Genomic DNA, 18065 nt, shown 5'->3' on the forward strand with positions numbered 1-18065 from the left:
ACCTGTTCAAGCCCGTACCAAGATTGGCCTAGCAGTTACCTAACTCTTAACACAGCGGTAATGCTAGAAATAGAGGCAGCCTGCAGGGAAGCCAGCTATTAAGCTCTAGAGCAAGTAGGGAAATTACAGTGAAATAATGACTCACGCATGGTTTTCCACTATGGACAAACGCACCATCTCTTTAAGGCTGGAGTTTTCCACGGGCCTCTCAATGCAAATGCCAAATATTTCATCATGCTTTTCTCTTAGCCTATATCTCACTGCAGCTACGGCTTGGAACGAGGCATATAATATAACAGCAAACCAGAGACTTGGCACACATGGGGCTACTCACTGGCTTTCCTCATGCATGTGGTTTATTTTTCCCTGCTATGTCAATCCTTATAGGGCTTTACCACCACATCTGCCTCCTGGGAGTCTGCTAGTTCAGCTGTTACAGGGAAGGTGCAGAGCAGCGAGGAAGGATACATTTTTCCTTTTTACTCTTTTGAAATTGAAGGTATCACCTCCACACCATTAATTAAACAGAGTACTTAGACAAGCCCCTGCTGCAGCAAGCCCTCCAAGCAGATACTGAACAGCTCCAGGCTTTGAAAACTGTGGCGCATACCAGAGTTTTGATTATTCTAGGTCAAATGCCTTGCATGGTAACCTTCTCCAGGCTGATCTTATTTCATTAATGTCTTGTGTTCTGCTGCAAGCATGGATATGGATAGTATTTTTCCTGAAGGTGACAAGGAAGAAGACGCAAAAGGCAACTGGAAGCAAGAAGGTCACAGCGAGTCTTGCTGGTTTTCATATTTTCTTTTCCAAAGCACCTGATTTATGGTTTATCATTTGTGATGTAGAAAGCAATTTAAAAATAAACAGCAAAACAGTGGCTGATTTTGAGACTTCTTGGCTGAACAGAATCCACAATAACACGCATCAGTAGTGCACGCGGTAGCCAGTGGAATCCAGACACGCTTTACAAGCAGTGGAGAAGGCTGCAGGATGGGAAAGGGGTGCTGGACCTCATTCCTGAATATTACTTCTCAGAGGAAGGTGGGGACTGCTTTAGGAGTAGCATATCCGTGCACATTCAGGAATATACATATACATACGTGGGTGCACCAACACTGCCAGGAAGAACAGGCAAACCTTTTGATTGTTTTCTTTCACGTGCTTTCTCTAGCTATTATAAAGCATACATAAAAAGAACAGCTATTACCATATGGAAAGATCACAACATCAGTCTTTAAGCCAGAATGATGAGTCCTGACATGATCATTACTGTAAACAGTGCTCTTTAGCAGTGACTTCTCTTTAGGGCTCACCAGACGTAGATGTGAGAAGGCCATGTCACATCTTACTGTTTATCAGGGAAGGACATGCAGAGAAAAAGTCCAGCTTCTTTTCCAGCTCCCCTGCTGTGTTAGGACATCCAGAATCAGTTTGATACAACTTTCACTAGTAATAAGGAGGAAGTCAGCAAGAATATTAAAACAAATATTTGGACAACTTCTCAGGAGCTGGACAAAAATAGCACTTGGAGAAGGAGAACACTTTTCCCCCCCCCCCCATCTAGCTCATACTTGGTAATAGCAGTTTTTCAGTGTCAGAGTTCTGTCCCAACCGTTCCTTATTCCTCACTTTATCCTGATTGGACCAGAACAAACATATCTCATCTTCCCTCTTTAAAATGCCATATAGTATCCTTCCATAGTGCTGACAACATCACTGTTACTCTCCAGCAGTTCCAAGACACGGTGCATCACCACTTCAGCCAGGCTGGGGTTGTAGTTCTGCCGAACACAACTCAGGATATGAAGAAAGTGGCAGCCTTTTTCAACATCTGTAGGAAAAAGATAAAAAAAAGGAAAATGTAGCCAGGCACAGAGGAAAGAACTCAGTCTAACTGCTTCTTTTTAACCATTACAATCCAAGTTAGTCGCAAGAAAACAAACAGCTATCACATGAAGAATGCCTTAAGTACTAAAGCAGAGACGCTCATATTCAGAGGGAAGAGATCCAGTCTGTGCCTACAGTTCTCCACTTACCAAACGCTCCCACTGACTTCGCTGGGAAGTGTCAGGGCTGTAACACTAATCATGAGTGTGAATGATAATCAGTCTTGCAAACAGTGCTCATATGGTACAACCTGATGAGGAGGATAACAACTTTAAGGCACCTCCACAGTCCACCTATACAAGCCATCCACTTTCTGCAACTGCAGTTCATCGTGAACAGAAGAAACCAAATGAAAATCCTTTTGCCTGTATCCAGCACTAAAAACGTCTGGAACAGGAGGCAGGCCTGTGGCCAGATGTAACTACTTGCCCAATACTGTCATCTTGTGGAAAAACTGTCACAGTGCAACTTTTGTTCAGATAGCGATGCAATCTCATTCCTACACTTGAAACTCCTCAAACAATTACTGGAGTAGAAAGTCACAGAATTTCAGTACCAAGTTTTATCTCATTTTAAAGGGAACAAACCCTGAAAATGTACATGAAAGCAGAAATATAAAAATAATTCCTTTTCCTAGAGAGCAAGTCAGAAACAGATGTCCGTAATGGCTGCAGTACAGCATGCAGCAGCTACTGTGTGCCTGATGGAGCCATTAATTGAAGATCAGCTGTCCCTACCAACAATTCCCCCCACAGACCCTGTAAACTCACTAACCATCAGTGCTGCAGGATCCCAGTCTTTCCCTCAAGTTCTCAAAACAACAGAGATTGTTCTCCTCCATGGCTAACAATGGAAAACTAGCATAAATAAAGCACATTAACATGAGTTACTTTCCTCCACCTCAGCCCTCAGCTCAGATGACATAAGGTAAGTTTGATACAGCTAGTGAGAAATTTGCGTGAAGTTCTGGGGCCAAGAAGATCCCTGTCCTATTTTGCTACTGCTTTTGGTTTTATTTTAGCAAGTCCCTAACTCTAGAATTAGCTAAGCCCCAGAATTGCCTTAGAAGCTGCTGAGAAAAGTCACAGGTAGATAGGATGTGGCACTGTGTATTGGTGTACACTTCAGCCTAACTCCTATCAGACTATAATTCAGGCAAGGATATTTCTTTAGAAGTCAGTGGCTTGGTGTGATGAAAGACCTTTGTGGCTAGAAGAAAATACATTCACCACCCTAGGATGGATAAGTGCAGAGAACAGAACAAGGTGTCTACCTGCTCTTAGTGACTGCTGCTGCAAACAAAGTGGGTAGCTGCATTTTGGATTAGTCACAGGTTTGTCATAAGACGGTCAGAGTGCCCATCCCTGATCTACAGTAAATTAGCTTAAGCCCTGATGAATTAGATTAGTGACTCAGGTATTACCCAACAATACAATACATCTTTTGTTCTAGATGCTGGTAGAAAATGGCATTTTGGGGTAATCACAGGTGTGTACAATAATTAAGTAGCCTAGATACATTCCTAGGCTACAGCCCAAGTTAGAGGCAATACACGCTTTGCAGTGGTGTGATGCTGTCCTTCTTTCATTGACACAATGGGCTTTAGCTTTTGTCTATGATCTCAGGTAATCCAGGCTGTGATAAACTGCCTTGCCTACTGATATAAGAGGGGACAGAGTTAGAGAGCAACTACTCTTTGCCTATTGTGGACATGTGGCACAGAGGTCCAGTTGGACACACTGAATTTAACTTTAGGTAGTTTTGGCTTTATTCTCTCTACTATTAGCTTCATCTAAGCCTAAAACCAGAACAAATGCACCAGGAAAAGAAACAAGTCTGGATTAAGTCTACCATTTTGCAGTTCAGTCTGGAGTCAAACTATCCTGTCACCCATTTCTGGCTGTCTTAAGCCTCTAGATAGACCCAGAGTGGTCTCTTATAAGGGCACTTCAGATCAGGCTGTCGGGATTACAATTAGAACCAAGGACTAGGATTGCAACGTTGACATATTAAAGATCAGGGTTTGTGGAGCTCAGACTAGTCATGCTGAGGGTTTTTTTTTGTTTGTACAATAGTTCCAGGCAGCTGGGTTGGGCCTGAGAGTGTGTCACAAGAAATGATTGGGGTGAGGCACTGCCTTGAAAGCTATCAGAGAAGCAGTTGATTTGGATAGAAGAGTTTGGTTTATCATAAAAACAGTCTTACTGTCATGGAAGATTAATGTTGCTCGTGAAGGAAAACGGGTACGAACTTCTTGCAATAACCAAGCAAAAGCCTTTGAGGTACTACCATGTTCCTATTTTCTCACCGGGAGCCTGCTCTCTAATCAAGGCCAAGCGGGTGGCTGTACCTGCCCATGGACAGCAGAGGGGGCCCGACAGTTACATTGAGCTCTGTGCCATTGCATCATTCAGGGACAATAAAATATTCAAAAGTATCCTTTCTGGTGGCTTTTTGGTTTTCCTTCTCAAAGTCTTCTATTACCAGTGACCAGAAAATTGAAACGGTCCTTCTGAAAACCATCAGAGGAAGAGAGACTTACCTGGAAATTGTGCTTTTTACAACAGGAAAGTAAACAGATGGGAAGTTTCAAGGAGAACAAGAGGCTCTGTAAAGCAATTGCTATTTTTTCCCTGCTCAGTATGAAAAAAAAACAGCTTTGAGGACTCCAGGCTCTGCAAAGTTTTCTCTGTGACTATCTACCAGTTTCTGGCTGCTGTTGACTGGAAGAAAGAACTTAACCTCTGGTGGAGCGGGGAGGGTATATCACCACTGTGACAATGCACACCAGGCTTGGTGTCCTGCATCAATTACATACATACAAGTTCTGGCTTTTATAGTGGCCCAATTAGGAAAAAAAAAAATGTGTTTCCAAGAGAACTTGCTGATCTGTAAAATGGACAGAAGACTGATTTGCCTTTTACAGAGAAGGTGTTTGTATTTGTTAATGGATAAAAGACAACAGAAAATATACTGTAATTTGTTGCACTGAAACAGCCTCCAGCAACTAAGCTCATCTTCAACTGTTTGCCCTGTAACAGCTACTCCCACCAACCCCCCAGAGAGACAAACTTTTATTTCCACACATAAACCATGTTAACAGCTGCGCTATTGCTCAAGATAGCCAGTTGGAAACTCAAAAATCATTCCACTTCACTCACCCTTTTTTCTCTGCAGGATAACCATCACAGATCAGGTCCTACAAGCGCTATCGTAATTATGATGGTATAAGGATAAAAGCAATTTAAGAGTATATGCTTTATATTCTAGTCAGTCATTTATTCTTTACTACATTTTACCCCACAAATAGCTGCACTCCAGCAGCAAGTGATCCCTGCTAACATGTTCTGCCCAGTGAATTGACAAACCCTGTATCAATGTACCTGTGTAATTAGCAGCCACTCAAGTCAAGCACTAGCTATTGCAACGGCAATAAGACACAACATGCTTCAGGAACAGCATAACTCAGAAGCCAGATGAGGTATATTACATGAAAAGAAGTGGATTTTGTTAGTCTGAAATCCCTACCTGTAAAGAACAGCCACTCGAACTCTGCACTCGCTTAAAACCTACAGAGAATATCCTACTGACATAAGCAAACATTACTGTTGGCTTAATGGAGGTGAGGATTTCACTTTTCTGTACTATCGCTTTTGTGTCAACTCCCACGTAGAAACTGAACTAGCAAGATCTGCTACCTACCCGGAGTGCAAAGCAACTGCTATTAGTTGCTGACCTAACCTCATTGCATTTGGTTCCTCCCAAAATCTATGTACACTCGAAAGATACTGATCTTAGGTAATGGCTGCTCATCTCAGATCTGAGAGGTTGCTTCATTCTGGGCACACGTGCTCTCTCTCTCTGCTCATAGGAAGCTGCTCCTGCACTTCTGCTTTTAGCTACACTGATGAGCTACACAAGCAACTCAGCTTCGAGTTCAAGGGTAAGGGCAGGAAGTGTACCTAGTCCAGCAGCAGGAGGAGAGATTGTCATCGACATATCAGCACCAGCTCACAGCTCACCAGAAACCTGACCACACCGGTACTTACGCCTGGGTTTTCGGCAGTCCTCTTTAACCACATCGAGGGTCACTTTAAGCAGCTCCTTATCATGGTCAGTCACCTGGAGGTAACGGAAGAAATTAGCCATTTATAGTAGTCTATTTCACAGTAAATGGAATGGATGTTAAAAAGGATGTATCATGGCCATACATCAAGGCCACGATGTATTCTAAACTTACATTGTCCTAACTACAGTCAGCAAGATATGCTGCCTCCGAGATTAATAATGCATGTTAAATCTTCAGTTATCTTTTTGAGCAATGTTAGCAGCATTCAGGAGTTAGGAGAAGAACATGAGATACCAGAACCAACCCAAAAGAGGGCATCCAACTCAACAGAACACTGAGTTTTAACCTAAACCTGGTGGAGACCTGTCCCAGTCTTCAGTGTGCGCTGTTGCATCAGCATACAGTTAAGCAACCTAGGTTGAAAACAGACTGCACCTAGAACAGCAGCAGTGCTGATGACTGGCACTGAGTTAAAAAAGATAGCTCAATGGGTGACAGAGAGGTAAAAACAAGAGTAAAGAAAGCCGTAAATAAGCCTTTGGAATAAACAGACAGCATTTGGAGGTCCAGCTTGCTTTCCTGAAATATTTCTACTCTGAAACTATAAAATAGTCATACCATTGAATATGTTTGCAATCACAGCTCAATTCCTTACATAGTACAAGTCCTTGGAGCTACTAGGTTTCTGGAAAACCATTCCTTCTTCTTGTAGCATCCTTATTGCTTCCTTAAAAACACTGTGAATCCTTTTGGAGCTGGAGTCAGTTTTTGAATTCACCTGGAAGGGAAGAAATGTACAAAGCAGATGGTGAGAAATCTCAGCCCAACTAAAGCTGATGGCAAAAGCTCCAGACAATTTCAAGAGCAAGAGAACTTCACGTCATTTTTTTCCACGTTTTTCTTTATTTGGTATGTCACAAATCTTATTTGTTACATGTGAACCAACCTGTTAACTTAATCAGTTACATATGAACTAACCAACACCTCAGGCTTAAAAAAAAAAAATACCAGAAGCTTGTGGTTTCCTCAGAATTGTACAATCTCCTAACTGCTTTTTTTGCATGTCGCAGCTATTTGGTTATGTACTGAGAGCCCTCTTCTTTTGGAATAGGCCTGTGATGCTTACAGAGAATTTGACTGTTTAGCTCATCAGTTTTGATGGTATTCCTATGTTGTTTTCTGGGAATGAAGGGTATATGGGAAGAAGATGGAAAGATCAGTGCTTTGTAAGGTGATATTCAAGAGGAATCCAAGTGCTGGGAATTGGATCTCCATCTCCTGATATCAAACTGAGGCTGGGTCCAAAGAAAAGAAGGAAACTGGTAAGAATAATATTTGTTTCTTGTCCCCTAGCTTCCAAATTTTTACAAACATTCTAGTCATGCTTTGAAAAGTCTCTCCACAGCCCTAATGAAATGTAAGGAGAAAGAGCACGCAAGAAATTAAGACAGATATACGAGATAAGGAAACAAAGGATGAAGGTTAGAAGGCAGGTGGGAAATAAGTCTTGTGTGAAGGGTTCAGGACACTGCTAGCAGAGTAGGAAGTAAAAAATGGGGGGGGGAAATCAGGGAAAAGCAGGTTTTGTTTGGAAATAGAGCAGAGCTAAGACAGTGGAATGACAGCTGGGGAAGTGGAAGGAAATAAAGAATCAGCTGTGGAGAGGAGAACGTATGGGCAGATAAGGGCAAGACCATTACATTCTTTCCCATCTTTATCTGTCCCACTGTTTCAACCTTCCATTTATCTACAAAGGCTGCTTCAATTCCCCAATTGTTGTTTCCACATCTGTTGGGAACACGCTGTGCTCCCTGTGGTTTCCTTTGAGAACAGAGCTAAGCTGCTTCCCACAAGCAAACATGTGATGAAAGGAACCAGACCACACCAGAGCAACCAAAGCAAGATTTGCCAAGCCATTTCTTCAACTGTCTCCATAAACGCTCCCATCCTGTCCTGAGCAGAAGTATCACACTTCGTGTAGCCTACTTCATTCGCCAGGGGAACTCACAAAAATGCTGGGAGCGAAACAAGCAACCATCGTGCACCAGCGTGAATTCACATGGACACGTGGTGACAGAGACCACGTTAGTAATGGAAGAACGTCCCTTCACAAAACATTACTTCCATCCATTTCTAAGGCTCAAGTCCAACTTGGACTGGCTCTAAGGCTGGGAATTGACAGGCCTAACCAGGAATGGTTTAGGAGATCCAACAGAGATATTGGCATTATCACACTCCACAATTTTCTCCATGCCCCTCCCCTCAGTGTTTCAGCAGGCCATAATCACAGCTCTCTCTCTCTCACTCTTTCTTTCTGTCCAACAACAGCAATCTTTTTCCTCTCAAATCGTTAGTCAAAAATAATTACCTTATAGTCCAAGACAATTACCACAGAAGAATAGCTATTATTCTTCATCTTTATTTGGCTTCAAGTTTTCTCCTGTTACAGAAGGACTTTACTGTGTGAATGTTTGCTTGTCCCCCTGCCCACCACAGCTGGATCAGTGTAACAACAGACACTACTTTTAACTACAAACCTGACCTTCCATCTGGACACCACTCCAGTCACACCATTAATACCTCTATCATACTTCTCTTCATAGTGCTGCTTCTTATGAACTGAAGAAACAAACAAAATATAGAAGAAAGGGATTTTGTTTGCTTTGTAAGTGAAGAGCGAATACTTTCTCTTACTTTTTTATTTTTATTTTTTTCTCCAGGACAAGAGGCAACGGGCACAAACTGAAATGCAGAATTTCCAGCTGAATATGGAAAAAACACTTGTTTGCTGTGAGGGTGGCACTGGAACAGGTTGCCTGTGGAGTCTCCTACTCTGGAGATATTCAAAACCCGCCTGGATGCCATCCTGTGCAACGTGCTCTAGGTGATGCTGCCTGGCAGGGGAACTGCACTAGGTCATCTCCAGAGGCCCCTTCCAACCTCAACCATTCTGTGAAAAGCACATTCTCATAGCTGTACCTAAAACGAAGAGGCTTTGCCTCTAACAAATGCAGGAATAAATCCTCAAGAATCTAAAGAAACTGCTAGCAAAGCAACCACCTCAAGACTCTGATCAATTTTTAATGTGAAAGCAAACATTTGGCGAGGGGAAAAAAAGATAAAAATATCTCCAAAGAAGCAGGATAATTATTCAGTTTGGCTTAACACTGAGATCCTGTCAGAAAAAGGAGGTAATTAAAAACAGACTCCATGTGAACTGACACACAGCTCTGCCTGGATGGATACTGAAACAGAATCACTAAGAAAGTAAGTCAAGAGATTGACAGAGAGAAGGCAGAGAGGCAGACTTAGGAGTGAGAAAATAAGGAAGAAGCTGCCACATATCAGCACCCTCTCATATGTGCTGCAGAGTCTGAAGGAATGGGCTCTATGGGAGAATTACCTCCGAAAAACAGATGAGGGCTCTTGCCCTATCCAGAGACTTTAATATTATCCTGAAATAATGGGAAAAGTTTTTGTGTTTTTGTTTTCTAGCATGCTCTAGAACATGCTTCTGCCTCTCTAGCTTTCTGAGTAAATCAACAATTTGACAAGTTCTTTGTGACCACCACCTAAAGTTATTTGATCTGTTCTTTTGGTCCACCCAAAACATCTCCAATTTCTCATCCTGCAAATCCAAAAGTCAATAGCCTGTCTCCCTAATACCTCACCTTTCTTTTATGCCAAACCAGACCCTCTTTTCTTCTGGACTTGCACAATCCCCTGAGAGCCAACGTACACCGAAGCTTGCGATTTTGCCTACTTAGCAGAGATCTAGGGAAGGCTGAACACAGACAGAAGAAATTTGGGACTATAAAATCCTACCTGATTTCACATTCCTGCTTTTATTTCAGGAGGAGATGGAGAAATGCTTGCATTTCAGCAGTTACAAAGATGTGTTTGTAGCTGTTAACAGTTTCTTTCAAATCACAGCTTATTAACCATCACTTTACTTTTACAAAGCTTATTATCCAAGAAATTCAAAGCATTTGCAGGTATTAGGTAGTTTAAATGCTGATCCAAAGCACTAGTGAGATTTGAATCTGGATTTTCAATTTCCCTCTCGCAACATTCATAAGTCATTTTTCAAAGTGTCTCCCTTCAAGCATGCCTTAAGTTTCAGGTTCCCTGAAGTGCTGACAGCAGGGGTTCTCCCTGTCCCGCTCAAATCAGATCCTTTTTAAATAAATGAAGCTGGACATCCAAACACAGGACCACCCTAAAATCATTCATCACTTTTGCAAAGCGCACCCCCCCACACTCCGCTTGGAGAAGCGGCTATTGAATAATGATTTATCATTACCCCCCTCCCAAGTCCAGCCATGGACCCTAGCAAAGCCAACAGAATACATGTCTCCAGAATTAAGGCAATATTTTAACCAACGTATTCCAGCTGGTGAGCCTCACATAGTTCAGTGGGCTGGTGCTGTGCAACCAATTATTCTCAGGTCTTTAAAGCAAAATAAACTCCCTGTACAATCAATAATAGGTCAAAGAATGAAGTGGTACAGGAATTAGTTTGAACACTGAAAGTATGTAACCTTTGGCTCATTACAAATCACAACACACCCTGACGGTGTTAAAGTTTCCTGGTATAACCACACACGTGATACTACTCATGGAAATTGCCCTTTGCAATTTCTCACGCAACAGTTAAGCCTTGGTTTAGACAGGTGATAATTTTAGTAATAGCGATTCTGGATGTGTCAGTCCTGGACTCCTATAATAAGCACTGCAATATACATATTTAAAGTAGCAGTGAAGCTTCCTGAAGAGGCAGGAAGACAAGAAAATAACATCAGGAATGTATAATGCAAAGCACTGTGTTATAGCTACAGTACAATGTACATGGCCGGGGTAAGTATAACACTGTAAAACTCCCTGCTTTTTCTACTTGTCACTGCTGACCTTGAGATAATATTCAAATCAAGTGAAGTACAAACAGTAGAGTTTGGAAAGCATTACTAAGTCCAAGCTAGTGACACGCACCAACTAGAATGATAGGAAAATAGCACACACTATAGCCTAGGCATGGAAGTAGTACACAAAAAGGGCTGATCAAGACCGACTGGTTGCAAGTCAAACTTATTCCAGTTCAGAAACTGGATGGATCAAGTTCACATTATCATTTTTTTTTCTCTAAACAAACAACAAAAAAAACCCAAACCATTAATTGTCTAAGTCCAGTAAGTACACTCTTTCGGTTCTCTAATCACAAGACGACTTTTCCTTTCTTCTTGCTTGTAGTTTTCCCTGTGGTAGCCACCCCTTCAGACTCAAAAGACATTTATTTTAAGGAAAAGGCTACCAATTAGGAATAGAGGGGACACTGGTTATGTGAAATAAAGCTTTACTAGTTTTAAAAATCAAACAGATTTGTTAATTTGTAATTATTTTTAAAAACATCGAGTTCTCTTACCTCTGTAACTACAAAATTAAAAGTTAACTAGTTTGAGCAGAGGACATGATTTAAGTTCTGCCATATGCACCTGCTAGAGGGAAATTTATTCTTCCGGAGGACCAAATGCTGGGGAACCATTAGGACTGGAACTAGATCTTTCAGAACACGTGTGGGACATGGACAGGGTTTAGATACAGTAATCCTGAAAAGGAACAGAGAGATGCTGCCTACCTCAGCTACCTCCTTCCATCTTCACCCCCCTGTTCCACTCCACTGCCAGTGATTCCATAGCAGCTCACCACCACCCTGGAGGAAATTTTCCATGAGAAGATACCCTCCCATGTTGATAAACACTGCGCAAATACTTTAAAAGATGGGAAAGAGATGAAGGGAGTGCACCACATCTCCTAAGAGCACAGAGAAAGGGAGAGAAAGTCAATGAAAGAGTTTAAACAGCAACTGTGCTACAACACTGGAAACAGGAGAAAATTTAAAAGACCAATTATAAATCAAAATATCCCGTCACAGCCAGAAAAAGTGCAAGAAGTGAGCAAGTGCGTGTATTGTACTGTGGCTTAAGGCTTACAGTTTGGTCCACTCATCTATCTCATGCCTTGGTATATAGGCATGATATAAAATCATTCTACACTAGCAGCACCTTTCATCCTTTTGGTTTGAGGGAGATGCAAAACAGAAGACTACACAAGGAAAAAGAAAGGAAGAAGTAGAGAAATCAGATCTATTATATATTTTCGTGGATCAAACTGGGTACTTGACCCTTCGCCACTTATGGGAAGTGACGTCTTCAAGGGACAGGGCAGACGAACAACAAAATACATTTCCAGAGCGCTACTGGGAGCACTGTCAAGGCATTCAGGTCACTTGACAACTGAATGTTCTTTCTTATGCAAAGAGATATAATCCTCTTTGCAAGGAATTAATACCATAGGGCAATGGAGGGAACTGCAATTTCTAAATAAGCATCTGTGTGCCCAGATTCCTGGGACATATACTCACACCCTTGCATCAGGGTCAGGAGCAACAGCTACTAATTAAGATAGTTCCTCATGACTACTAGCAGTGCTGATGCTGTGGGGAGCAGGGGAGGAGGGATGGAGGTGCCTTTATGTTTGCTCTGCACCAGTTCCTTCTTTAAATGGCTTTGCAAGTCATTCATCTTAATCTTTCTATAAATGCTGAAACTTCAGAGATGGACATTTCCAGTATTAGTCACAATGACCACTACTTCCTCTTATGTAAAGTGTCTGAGGGCTTTTAGTATTCTTCCAGCTGGTTTAGAAAAATACCCTGTTCCACGTTGGATTTTCTAGTATCAAACTTTTCAGTTACAAATCAGAGTAGTTCTTGTCCTTCCTTATGTCTATGATCATTTTAAAGCAAACAACAAAAATTCCTTTAATAAAAGTAAAACAAGAAGCATTTATCAGAAGCAGTTCACTCAGGCAAACAAGAATCAAGCTACTTTTTATTATTATTTGGCCTCATTCACAAGGGACTTTTTTATAAAGTAGTAAATTAATATTATCTACTAATATAATGTAGCACTTCTAACAGTACATGTCTGGATCAGGCACCGAAAATGACCACCATTAATTTATTCCTTTACGAAAAACCAAAAAGTAAACAAGTTTGTCATAATGCTCTGGATTCATGTCTCAGTTGCTGTTGGTAACTTGCTAAAATCCGTAACTCTTAATTTTGCAGAAGTTTATCACTTCACACCTGTTGAGAATCTGGCTTGTAATTTATCCAAATAACAAAGTAATGTAAAACCATTTTACAAAATGGTTTTTTTTTTCTATCCTCTTGTAGTAGGTCAAGAGCATACTATCTCACTGGGAAGATTCTTAACAGTTTGGTTACATGCAGTTACATGTAAACTGATTTCATCTAAATATCACCTTCTGACCCTTTCAGTCATGACCTTTCACAACTAGGGATGTCCAAGAACAGAAGTGTTTAATAGAGCATTTTTCATTCACTCATTATAATCTCCTATTGAAAGCCACATCTATACTAATATATTGTACTTCAAACGAGAAATAAGGCAAAAAATTGACCTCCTTTCTCCTGAGCAAATTCAGAATCTCAAACATCTGAACCAAACAGCTCGAGGGCCTTAAAGAGATCAGTGACATTTTTCACAGATCTAGGTAAGTCAGTGCACATTGCATGCTGTAAGGTTACTCAGCCCTAATACAACAGAATTTTCTTGTGGCTTTCTTCAGTCCAGCTTCAAATATCCCAAGTGACAAGGTGTCTCAAGCCGTGTAAATAATTCATGCATAAAGCTAACGATGAGGAAAAAGCACTTACAGTTTTTGAATCCTCTGAATGCATCAGTCTCTTATCTGACTGTTTAGAATTCATAGCATTATTTTCCCTACCAAAAACTTGAAACAGTTACAGTCACTCACCTGACAGCTGGGACCAGAGAGTGGCCCACCAGCCAGGGACACCAGAGTATCAATCATTTCCAGCTCCTGTTGGTAAAAGGTCTGAATTTTGTTTTCTATTAGGAAGTCTTTCACTTTCTCATGCAGAATATAAATTGAGAAATCCACACCCTCTGGGCCACTACAAGGATACAGAGAACAGGTTACAAGGCAAGAAATACACTACTGATATTTTTAGATCAATTGCCTAATGTTAGCCTGGTAGACCGGTTTTCAAAGGTCAGGAGGTATGTTATCGTCCTTAAAGAATTTGAATCTAAACCCTTACTTAAAACAGACCATTTTAAAACGCATTGAACATTTAGCTGTTCCTCTTCAATCATTTATTGTAACAGTGTTGGCATTTTAAGATCTGCGGTCTCTAAAAGCACACTACATGCATCAGGCCTGCCAATAAGTATCCAGCTACCCTTAAACTGAATACAGTAACGTGTTTGAATTAGTTTGAGGTTATACAATCATGATTTGCAGACAAGGGCAGCAGATTCAGGAACATTTTGATTGATGAGCTCTTTATCCTTATATGTAAAACAAAATCAGCCAAGGTTGCTCACCCATTTAATTTGTTGATCTCGCCTGCAAATCTTGCTCCAGACTCACTCTCTTTAAGAGATGCAAGACGTCCATGCACAGTATTTTACTACCTTCCTAGTATTCATTTTAGTTCAGCTTTATACTTCTTTTCTCAGATTATGAACAAGTATCTCATCTGTATGGATCATCAATTATTTAGCAGAAAAGAAGACCGCTAATAAATGCTTGCGCAGAGTCTAAATCACAATGGGGCCCTGTTCCATCTTTCTCCACAGTTAAATAACAAATAAGCAATAATGAAATCCCGTGCTTTGCCTTTAGACCGGTCTGGATATCACATTTACCTCTGTCCCTCCCCTGGGCTTTGGAAAGCTTTATCGTAAACTTCTCTATAGAGACAAGGGAGCTCCAACATTCTTGAAATCTGAACATCACACACAGGATCATCCACTTTATCTGGAGCGGAAAAAAGAACACACAGACTCGTCTTTTAAACAAACATACCTGAGGCAGCACAATGGAGTTTCACATACCAGTATTAAATCGGCAAATTTTGTTTGTTATGAAAACAAAACCACAAAAGTCACTCCTGCTTTTACAGTTTACAAGCTGGTAAATGACCACGGTGTATTGCAGACTACGCTTTTATCTGAAAACTTATTAAACGGGAATTTGTGACATATTTTACCTTTCAGCAGTCTTTACACATTAAACAAAGTTAGCATATGGTAAGGAGTTTTGTTTGTGCCAATCTGAAAGCAATTTAGAGGCCATTTGAACTGTGTGGCTCTCCTTTAATGAAACAATGGTATTGGTACCAACCCTTGAATGGGTTATATATTCATAAAACTTCTGTTTGGAAAGGAGGGTTGACTTCCCTCTCAGATTCTAGCTACAGTTAAAAAACCTAAAAACTTTCTATCTGAGCTACACAAGGCTTTTAAAAGACAGGCTTCTCCAGTTACACAATAGCACAGGCACTGAGGAGAATAGATGTTATGCAACTGGAAGCTCCTGGGATACAAATAATGGACTACTGTCCAAACAGCTGTCGGATATGTGCCAGAGTGACAATGAGGAATGCTTCTCAGCCATTCTGCAGAGCCAGATCGTTTAGAAAAACTTGAGCTTTAATGTAAAAATGTGACAATAAATTGCTATCTGCCTGTGGAATGGATTATATGGGCTGCAACAAACAATTGTTTCTTCAAAGCAGAAAACACTCTTGATGAAGCGTGACACAGAAGATCATCAATTCCTTTCCTATGGGTCTTGGTTGTTCTACTTCAACACAAATAAAAATGAAGAGCAATTCAGTATCACAGATACCCGATCATAATATCTGGACAACTTTCTTGTATGCATTATGGTCATCTTTATAGATTTTCTAGGAATGCCTCATTTATGGGCAGTCTGATCCCACACATTAAGTAGCGAATTTTCTAACCTTACACTGCTAAAATTAAAATAAAGGCATACAGATGAAAATGTCTTTAGAAAAATGAGATACCAGAAAATAAAGTGAAAATTATTCAATGAATTACACACAGCTTATGATTTCTAAATACAGACAACCAAGTTACATACGTCACAGATCCGTAACACTCACAAAAACACGAAGCCTGAATTTCTCTTTGTTGCCGGTAGGTTCGGATGTAACCTCTGACCCTGACAACATCCCCAATCGCCAGCTTGGTTTTCTGGCTCACCGTTTCCTGGAGTTTCTTCATCTGTTCAAGCACTTTAAGATTGCTGAGTGTGCTTGGACAGCCTGTAAGAAAAAGCGAGCAGATCAGGCACTGAATACATCAGCATCACAGCAGCTATATTGCTAAAAAGGGGCAAGATCCCAGGCATCACGTGTTCTGGCCAGCAACATTTTTGGATATTTGGATATATATCTCTCTTTGAAAGAGATCCTGATTTATCATTGAATATGTCACAGATAGGTTGTTAATTGAAATATTAACTTGAAACTGGCAAGAGTGATTTTGACATACTGAAAGGGAGAGGGGAGGAAAAAAAGGTCAGCTGAACTTTTTATGTAAAAGAAGTATGATTCATCCGAGGTGAGGCCAAAGGACTCATGTGATGCAATTTGATGTCCATGCTGAGATGAATGCAACTTGACAGAACTTCATGTTTACGTAACACACCTTTGCAGGAGGGTAATTTTTTCCTAACTGAAAACCTGACTAATGATCCAAGAAGCCTTGATCATGATTACAAAAGGCTCGAAGAAAATTTCCTGTGGCTTTGGGAGCTGTTTTCTTTAGCAGATACAAATTATTTCCATCAATAAAATAGTGTTCATTGAGTCAGTATTGATGTACAAGTAAAATAAGAACACAAGGCTGAAACAAGCACGCTGGGTCCTCACTCTGTGTTAACCAGTATTTCATGCAATTTCTTTCATGAATTTAAGTTCCTCTCAAAAAACTCATTTGACTGTGGAGTCCCCGTTACTTTTCTGGAAAAATCCTCTAAAAGTGAGAAATGTCTCCTAAATTCCAGTGCCATAAGAACCTTTCATACCACTTATCATATTATTGTTAAATGTAAGCTAGTATGAATTGTGTGTGTATAAACAGGCTTGTTCCAAAGATATAAACAGTTTTTAACTCTGATATCAAGCTTTTCCCTCCCCATTTTATGTAGTATATATGTAAATGTATAGCAACATTTATTTCAGCAGGGTTTTATCAGCTCCAATCTACTACAGGGGCTTTCAAGAACATCCAAAGTAGAAATTATCTCGTAATTTGATCTACGAGAAGTATTGGAAAAAAGGCAAACAGAAAGCTAGACACTACCGAGTTCTTCTGTTATGAATGCAAGATTAACTTCACTTCAAAAATACATTTTTTTGCACATTTAGAACTGTTCAAATCATAAAAAGACCAATGGTATTGCTCCCACTGTGTTTAAAGCTAATTTTGATGTCATTAATATCATAACGCATGAACAGGAGGAGAATATGAATTTGAACAAAAGAAAAGAAGGGGGATCCTGAAACTACTGTATCACAAGGGTGAGGAACATAGACCAAGCTGCTTTGAAAACCATAAGAAGAGGATTCTCTAAAAAATTTCACAGCACGGAATTGAAACGTATTACTCAAAAGGAGAAGGCATGACAGATCATAACGTAGTGTTTATGTTTACATCACTGTTGGCAACAGCAAAAAAAAACTAACATGAAGCTCCCAAAATGGCCCAGGCTGTAGGATGTGGTGGTATAAAATAATAATAATAATTTTAACAGTAAGTTCAATTTGCTCTTCTGCAATTTTGATCATTTACTAAATTACTTAAGATACAAGAAAACGGAAAAAAAAAAGTACACACAAAAGAGGTATTATTTATTTGATAAAATACCTGATAAAGATCTTTCTGCTACCATGGGATTCTTCCAACAGACACAATTTATAACTCCAGTACTATCATCCACTGTAAAAAAAAAATAAAAAAATGCAAGAATTACAGGGAGCAAAAAAGCAGGTAGTAGAAAGCAGGTTCCAAGAAATGAAAATACATGGATATGCAAGGACATAACTATCTAGACTATCTCATTCCAACCAGTTTAAAAGGGAAAGTGGGTGCTCAACTCCTACTGTTGCCTTTGAAATAATCGCCAGACTTTTTTGTGGCTGTAGCTCAGCACCAGATACTATGCCTATGTCCATGATCAGCAA

General features: G+C 40.3%; 1 protein-coding gene across 9 annotated transcripts in view; it reads right to left on the reverse strand.

The window, feature by feature from the left end:
• Positions 1 to 783: 783 nt before the first annotated feature.
• The window catches only part of STN1 (STN1 subunit of CST complex), a 41556-nt gene continuing 24274 nt past the window's right edge, over positions 784 to 18065 (reverse strand). For 8 of the 9 annotated variants that reach the window (XM_083845096.1, XM_083845098.1, XM_083845102.1 and 5 more), the window contains 7 exons: positions 17749 to 17820; positions 15981 to 16142; positions 14716 to 14827; positions 13799 to 13958; positions 6615 to 6737; positions 5940 to 6012; positions 784 to 1834 (listed from right to left, as the gene is read on the reverse strand). In XM_083845096.1, the coding sequence (XP_083701222.1) occupies positions 1677 to 1834; positions 5940 to 6012; positions 6615 to 6737; positions 13799 to 13958; positions 14716 to 14827; positions 15981 to 16142; positions 17749 to 17820 (860 nt within the window). In that variant the 3' untranslated portion in view covers positions 784 to 1676. The other variant, XM_083845104.1, reaches the window with a different exon arrangement.

This window comes from Anser anser (assembly GCF_964211835.1).
Source record: "Anser anser genome assembly, chromosome: 7".
NCBI lineage: Eukaryota > Metazoa > Chordata > Aves > Anseriformes > Anatidae > Anser > Anser anser.